This window comes from Aptenodytes forsteri, unplaced genomic scaffold, assembly GCF_000699145.1.
Source record: "Aptenodytes forsteri isolate BGI_AS27 unplaced genomic scaffold, ASM69914v1 Scaffold15, whole genome shotgun sequence".
NCBI lineage: Eukaryota > Metazoa > Chordata > Aves > Sphenisciformes > Spheniscidae > Aptenodytes > Aptenodytes forsteri.
In genome coordinates, this window is record NW_008795129.1 from 9,434,585 (window position 1) to 9,442,685 (window position 8,101).

Sequence of the window (8,101 nt, forward strand, 5' to 3'; positions counted from 1 at the left end):
GGGGAGACCTTCTTGCAGCCTATCAGTAGTTAAAGGGGGCTTATAAGAAAGATGGGGACAAACTTTTTAGCAAGGCCTGTTGTGACAGGACAAGGGGGAATGGTTTTAAACTAAAGGGGGGTAGATTTAGACTAGATATAAGGAAGAAGTGTTTTACAGTGAGGGTGGCGAAGCACTGGCACAGGTTGCCCAGAGAAGTGGTGGATGCCCCATCCCTGGAAATATTCAAGGTCAGGTTGGACGGGGCTCTGAGCAACCTGATCTAGTTGAAGATGTCCCTGCCCACGGCAGGGGGGTTGGGCTAGATGACCTTTAGAGGTCCCTTCCAGCCCAAACTATTCTATGATTCTTTTCCTCTAGAGACTTGGAATACAAATCATGTATTTACTGTGTCCAGCTTCTTTACAAGCAATCCTGTGCCCCATCTCCTGCAAAAACATCTCATTTGCAAGGGTGCAGAGGTGGGTAATAAGACTTTAAACTCGCTTGCAGAGATGTTTTACCCCTGCACTGGATCCCTAAAGGGATATTCAAGAAAATAGTACCCATTTGGCAAACTGGCTTGAATACAGAAGTTCGCAAGGAAATAAGAACTTACGTTCTTACCTTGTCTCAACATCCCTAGCTATTTGTGTGTCCTGACAATTGCTTATTGTCTGAAGGCTACACAATAGAGAGGAGAAAATTTTGTCTCTGCTAATATTTCCTATTGATATAAGCTGCTGTTGACTTACCTGGAAGTATCCAGCTTAGGTGACTCCCTGGTCATGTTGTGCATGTGGGAATGCTCCGTATTCTGAGCAGGCATAGACGGAAGTGGCTTAGTGAACCTAGTAATAAAACATGCATTAAGAAAGGAAAATTATATTTAACAGTGAATACAAAGGCAAACTCTCCTTCTCCTCCCCAACCCCCTCAAAATTCTAAAAAGTACCCTTAAGAGGTATTTCTTTTTAATATGTGTTATGTTTGGGTTACTGAAATTAACATAGGAGTGGATGACAATCTTTGTGTAGATAATCTAAAGAGAGAGAATTACTAGATATGTATCTTCTAGAGAGAGAATTATCAAACATATAGTATCTAGACGAGAAAATATATTTTCTGACAAGTTTTAAATAATGCACAAACATCCATAGCAATGGGTTACCTAGTTACCGGTGGTGGTGATGGTTTTTCCTGTAAGAGAAAATGCACTGAATTATTTGGTCACTTTTTGATTTCATAAAATACATTTATATGATCCTATTTGTGTTATCGCAGCAGTATCTTATTTTTGCGTTGTAGTAGAACTCTGCCTGGTAATCTGCACTAGGATGAGAGAGGCAAGAAGTCACCACCAGTAAATCTGTGAAGCCATGAGCACGCTGCTTTGCCCGTATGTCACGTCAGTACTAGCGAGCGGGAAGAGAATTACTGTGTCAGAACTGTCACTGCTCCTTTGCTGCTTCTGGAAAGCATTCCCTTAGGCTGCTGCGTCCCAGACTGGATCACTATCACACAGGACTGGGAAACTTCAGCCCCTTCCCATTTACTCTGTTCTGCAGACCTTTTGAATTGGTTTGCCAGCTTTTCTGTGAAGTAAGTGTCAGAAAGTTTTAAGTGCAGATAGAGATTTGTTCCCATTTTTCCCCTTTGAAAGACTGTTGGGGTTTTTTGGTGTTTTTTTTTTTTTTTTGTTTGTTTTTTTTTTTACAATCACATTTGTGCCCTGCCTGAGGGCAACGTGAGTCAAACTATAGAAAGGCCTTACCTCTTCTTCAGGAACCTCGTAGACTTCTGTAGGACAGGGAGGAAAAAACATGTTCTTTGGTTAGCAAAAACGTACTGCGTGTTACCAGAAAAACTGATCAGAATTTCTATCAATTGTACTTCTGCCTCTGGAAAAATAACTTGGAGAATCTGCTCAGAGCTTGATTCTGCCTCCAAAACCCTGGGGTAGCTACACCCCTGGTCTTCTAGTGGAAACTTCAGGAAAAGTCCCAGGAAGTCTGATAAACGGTCACTGTATTAATGAACCTTCCTCCCACCCCACAACTTTTTTTTGTTGTTTTTCTCCCCCCCCCCCCAGCAAGATGAATGCTTGTGTTGTGTAAACCTGGGACAGTTTGGAAAAGATGTGTTATCACACCTATGGTAGCATTTAGCCTTTCCTTGAATCTCAGGGAGGAAGAGATCAGGTGAATCATAAATATAAGCTGGCTCATTTGCGTGACCAGTGTCCATCCCTGAGCTCTGTCCCATAGGCATATTTTAATTCACAGATACTAAAAGCCAAGACCACCAGCATCCTTATCTACTTCCAGTTTCTTCAATGAAAATTGAATTATATTTCAATAAATCTTGTGTCAGGCTTCATTGCTTTTATTGCGCTGAAAAATGTCCAAGTTCCCACCAGGGGGAGATGTTTTTTTTTTTTTTTTTTTTTTTTTTTTTTTTTTTTTTTTTTTTCCCCCCCCCCCCCCCCCAATTTGGGGGAGATTTTTTTTTTTTTTTTTTTTTTTTAGTAACTTCCGTCAGGAGCTGGTTGTTGCTTGACACTGATTTACAGAAAGGCTAAGATTGAAAAGGGCATTTTAAAATGTCTGAAAAGTAAGTCACAAAATCTTAAGTCATTCAGAAAGAAAAAAATTTGTAGTTTACAATTTGAAAGCTAAACACATTGCTAATGAATATGCAAAGACTTTTAAAGAACTGTGTGATCAGTCTGTAAAGGTTACATTCCAAGCAATTAATGGCATGACAAGGATGCAAAACAACTCGGAGTTAGCACAGCTAAGAAAGATTAAGCAGGTATATCTGCACTTACAAAAGCAAATACGATTCTTCTTATTTGCTTCTGCTTTTGTTTCTTTTTTCCAAATAAATTGCTTTTTATAGAACTTGAACGGGAATTCTGTTATCACAGGACATGCAAAACATCAGCCTATACTGAATTTCTTTGAGGTTGAATCTTGATGTGGTTTTAAAGTATTGCATCTTGATTCCTATAGTGAAATGGGATTACTAACATACTGAGTCCTATAATTGGTTTTGCTGTATTGATCCATTTGCGTTCCTCCGCTAGAGCAAAAGACTAAAATAAATTGGTTTGGGGCAAATGACTTGTTCTCATGCTTAAAACAGATTTACTATTTAAGCTAGGCAAAACAACTGCTACAACACAGAAAAACCTAAAGGGGAACATATTTTTGATTTACTGAAGTATGTATATGGTTTGTGTTGTGAATACATCAAGCATAATTTAATATTCCTCAGTCTTAGATTAATTTATTTTAACAGTGATACAAACTCTACGTACCTTGCATATCAGAAGTAAGAGAAGGCTTTGGAGAAGTAGGGGGGGCTGACTTTGTTGTCTTCATATATCTGTTCACAGGAGCTAAAAACCATATTTTATTCATATACATATATACTTGTGCGTGTGTGTATATACATACATTTTTATATATACACATATGTATTAAAAAAACCTAACAATGTAACATTTATACAGTAAGAATAAATATTAAATAGGACCAAGTGATAGCCTTTTTGTGTGACCTTGAATAAATCAACTGAGGCAGAAAGCAGCTCTCATTTTAAAATGGAAACATCATTCAGTGTTCATGCCCTGCTGAATAGGTTTGATACTGTCAGTAATGTCAGAGAGCAGAACTACATACTCTTCTCTGTTTACTTTTCACCTTTGGACTGTAATAATTTCACTCTCCAGCTAAATATACTTCAAATAGTGAGGTAAAAAAAAAGAATCAAAGTCTGCCTTTATTTACTGAAAACCTGAAAAGGCTTGTTCTTCTCCTGAGGCACTTCAGCAAACAGAGAATTTTAATGCTGTGGCTCCCTTGGATGAGGAGGGAGATCACATACCATGAAAGGCTTCCTGATTGTACAGGGGCTGGACTTTGAAACAGCTGAGTGAGAGAGGCAGGAATTAAACATGGCTTCCAATAAAGTTAAAAATAATTTTCCTTGGCCTTGTCATGGGCCAAAGGAGCCAATTGCCTTTTTGCAGGCTGCATTCTCTTTAATAGCTGCACCTCCACTCTTTAAACCCTAGAAATAGACATTAATTTGATCCATTTTTCCACTGCTGTTCCTAACAAGGCAATAATTATTAGCTTAAAGGACTAAAACTCACATCTCGTAGGTAGTGACATGCTGCTTTCTGTGGGTTCAATATAGTTATCGTCGTCATTGTCCACTGGCACAATGTAATTATCCTATGAGAAATGCAGGACAAAAATCTACCAGTTAAACCTCCATCATAACAATAAACTGTTGGGATCGAAGCCCTGGCAGCAGCTTATAACAGTTGCTATTTCACAGTGACTGCTATTTCAGACATTTAACATCCTATGTGGATGGGATTCTCCAAGACTGAAAACCCTTTACCAAATTACTCCAGTTCTGGACTGATGGGTAAAAGCCCTCCCTTCGCTTTGGCTCTGGGGCAGCCTTTGAGATTGTGCTCTCCCCATTGCCTGCAGCTTGTTACAGATGAGCAGAAACTATTCTGTGGCCTAAAAAGCCTCCTGAAGTAGGCAGATATCCCCTAGGAATCAGCACGGTACTTGCAGGTCACTGCTTGCGATGTACAAAGTAATTTATACCATAGAGGCTAAGAAAGAGACCAGGCCGTGGCATTGCTGTGTAGTCTACCTTATGATTGCTGCGGGGTCATCAGTCATTTAAACTGTCAAACAAGTATATCTATAAACATTACCTCATCATCACTACACTCCTTAGGCTTCGGTGGTACTTTTGGTTTTGCAGCAGGAGATGGCAAAGGCAGGGATGGCACGGATGGTTTCTTTGGTCTGGACATGGCTGGACTGGGTGTACTTGGGAGAGGTTTGTTGATGGGAGGAAGCTGCTGGTGACTGGTGCGATTGTCTTGTAATATGGAAGAAAACAACAATCTTAGTAAAAATTACACATTAGTCTCTGGATCATCTCCTACTACCTGGGCAAACAAGTCTTTATTGTGGCTGCAGCTCAGGTCAAAAGGCAGACCTGAGTGCATGCTGGTCCTGATGTTGAGACTTGCGTGCAAACTGGTCCTATTTCACCACTCAAGGTAGCAACCTAGTCCTCTTATAAGGCTGCAGAGGGTGCTTAGACACTGACTGTTGTACGAACAACTGTTTAACTCCTTGGGGAAAAGGTGGTGGCTGGGTGGTATAGTCCATTAGTCAGTATGTCCTGTGCCAGTCATGGCACAGTATGAACAGTATGTCCTGTTCCTATCACCAGAACTTTGGTGATAGGAAGTGAGAAAACATATCTGACATATGAGAAAAACAACTGTTACAGTACAAAGGGTGGGACTACAACACAAGTTATGCCAGGTCCTGTGGGGTGTCATTTTAAAAATTCCTCCCCTTTTCAAAGAACACATAGGTTAAGTGCTGATAAACTTCTATGAGTACGTATGTGGCATTTTAGCACTTTGATGATTATTTATAACCAGTAGCAGTCTTATATCATACAAAAATGAAAGCAGGCATCATGCTAATGTTGCTTTTCCCCATGGCCCAAATCTTCATCTAACCAAAGCTAACTTTCATACACTTCAGTGCAATCTGCCCATGGTTGAAAAGAATGAAAAACAGGAAGAAAAAAATGCCTTTATGCTGGACTGATGTAAAGAAAACCTTTATCCTGTCCTGTTTTTCAGGATATTTAATCTCCCCTGTACCAATCTTGAAGGACAATACGGAGTGAATATTTGGGCTGCTTTGTCCTCTGTTTTACTGCTTTTGGAATACTGATTTGAGATACAGAAAAGATTAAGAAGGGACCTGTATAGTCTTATGCGCTTAATCTTCAATACGAATTCCTGCATTAAATTATGCAGATGAATCTGGAGCCAAGTTAGTGATATCTCCCATACCTTTGCTTGAATTTTGTGGTTAGTAGATGTCTATCAAAGTCTCTAGGACACATTTTTTTAAAATTCTAAACATCACTAGCAGCAATACTAACCTGTTTCATGCTGTAATAACAAATCATACCCCTGAAAGGTGAAGACCTGATTGCCAGAATTAAAAGCAAACTCTTGAGAACACAGGTTAGTCCATTTGAGGCCAATCCTCTTTTGGTACTGATAAATAAGCAATTATCAAGCTGACATAGCCAACTAGTCCATAACTACCTGCGTATTCACCCCTAGAAATAGGGAATGCGGAAGGAATCTTCTTTTTCTCCTGCTCACTTGGAGGCGGCTCGTAGCTGTCATCAGGATTCTCTTCACTGGGGACCACATACATCTCAGAGTCAGAGTGGTCATCCGGATTTTCATAATCACTGTCCTAGAAAGACAGAACTTCCCATTTCTCATCTCATAACATACTTAGGGCTTCATAGCAGTGTATGACACAAATATCCTTGCAGGAGTACAATTAACTAAACTACAAGAATGTATCCTTGAAAGGACACGTTACACTCCCTTTTAGTGCTCCCTCTCTGAACAAATAGGTACTCCCACCTGCCTCCCCTACTGCTCCTCCCAGGAGCTTCCTGCTCCCTGTCTCCAGGGAGTCTTTTCACACCAAGAGTTCAGTCTTCAAATTATGGACCAACAGCTTGTTTCCCTTCACAGGCCTAGTTCCAACTGTGACTTCCGATGTGTCCTGCCACTTCCTCTCCATTTCCTATTAAAAGGGTACTCAGGAGCTAACTCCAGAAGGAAACTAGTCACTGCAGGCTGATGGTTGTACACTATGGCAATTACTTTACATGGCTGATGACCATGACTTGCTTCATTCTAATGTTCTCTAAAATCTTATCAGAAATTTTTCATTTTTAGGAAGAAGCGGCTTTCCCCTCCTCACTCCTCCCACTGTCCCTCCCCCAAATACAAGATCTTACTGGTTTCTGAAATTACTGTTCAGTTTGAGAAGTCCCTCAAATTGATGCCACGTGCTTACTTATCCAAAAAGCTTAGCATCCATAGCTACCACTGACAGTGCTTCTGAGTGTACTTCTAAGTTGAATGTAAAAAAAAAAAGAACTGAGGTAGCTAAAAATCATTGGCTACTTGTAAATAATGCTGATGTAACAAATTAGATAACATTTCAGTAGTATTAAGTTCAACCACAAGTAGATGATTAAAAAATAAACTTTTATTATTATTGCTTCTGCTGAACTTGTTGCTACAGTAACCTCCTACTGCCCCAAAATATGTACTTACAAAATCATCTGACCATTGTTCCTCTTCATTGTCTGCATGTTCTAAACCAAACATTAGAGTTATTTAAGGAGATTCAATGGTGAACATAAACGTTTATCGTAAGCATAGATTGAACAAAAATCTATCATATTCAGTTAAAAAAAGAGTGGTCAAAATTTCCTGAACAGTTCACAGCAACACATCTAGTTTGGACTGAATAGTAAATTAAATGCCTGCTTGCTTGTTTTTGATAAATTGTTTCAGGGCTGTTGGAAAAGCATTAGAAAATGGCAAACGGCACATGGTCTGAACAGCAGAGCATGCACTTTACTCAGAGTGTCCTGCTAATGCATCTGATCTTTAAGTAGGAGTAAGAATTTCTACATAACGGATCTATTGCTGACCTCTGAGCCTCGCACTTTCTTGTTTCTTGGTTAAAGCTCCAAGACAGCTCACTAATTACAAGTGTTTATGTTAAACACGGAACAATTGTCTGATAACTTCCAAACTCCGCCTTCTTTGCTTCAGTTTTCATATCACTGTTTCCTTAACAAGATAGCTGTTAACTTGTAAAAATGGGCATGAACTAGTTTGTGGAACAATGCTGTATGATCAGCAAATATAGTTCTACCTCTAAGATAATTCATGACATCATCATTGTCACGTTAATAGTATTAAGGTTCTGAATCTGTGATGATCCATTTGTTCATGTTTTTTCCCCTATTTACTTTCACATCACAATTTCTGGCAGAGAGGACTGGATGCAAATTCTCCTCCATTTTTAGAGCAGCCTACATGCACAACCCTGGTAAATACTGATTTTGAAAGAGTAGCTACTTGCTACTCTTTCTTCATACTAGGACAACTTGGGACAACATACTGGACTGTCCGGTGGGTGAGGAATTGGTTAGATGGTCGCATCCAGAG

The 8,101-nt window shown here is 39.6% G+C and overlaps 1 protein-coding gene across 1 annotated transcript in view; it reads right to left on the minus strand.

Moving 5' to 3' along the window:
- The window catches only part of BLNK (B-cell linker), a 108,514-nt gene that overhangs the window by 17,017 nt on the left and 83,396 nt on the right, over positions 1-8,101 (minus strand). The window contains exons 7-14 of the mRNA XM_009277783.2: positions 7,196-7,236; positions 6,158-6,314; positions 4,727-4,896; positions 4,142-4,223; positions 3,302-3,382; positions 1,754-1,779; positions 1,151-1,179; positions 735-830 (exon numbers count right to left, since the gene is read on the minus strand). Coding sequence (XP_009276058.2) covers positions 735-830; positions 1,151-1,179; positions 1,754-1,779; positions 3,302-3,382; positions 4,142-4,223; positions 4,727-4,896; positions 6,158-6,314; positions 7,196-7,236 — 682 coding nt within the window. The remainder of the gene's footprint in view (positions 1-734; positions 831-1,150; positions 1,180-1,753; positions 1,780-3,301; positions 3,383-4,141; positions 4,224-4,726; positions 4,897-6,157; positions 6,315-7,195; positions 7,237-8,101) is intronic.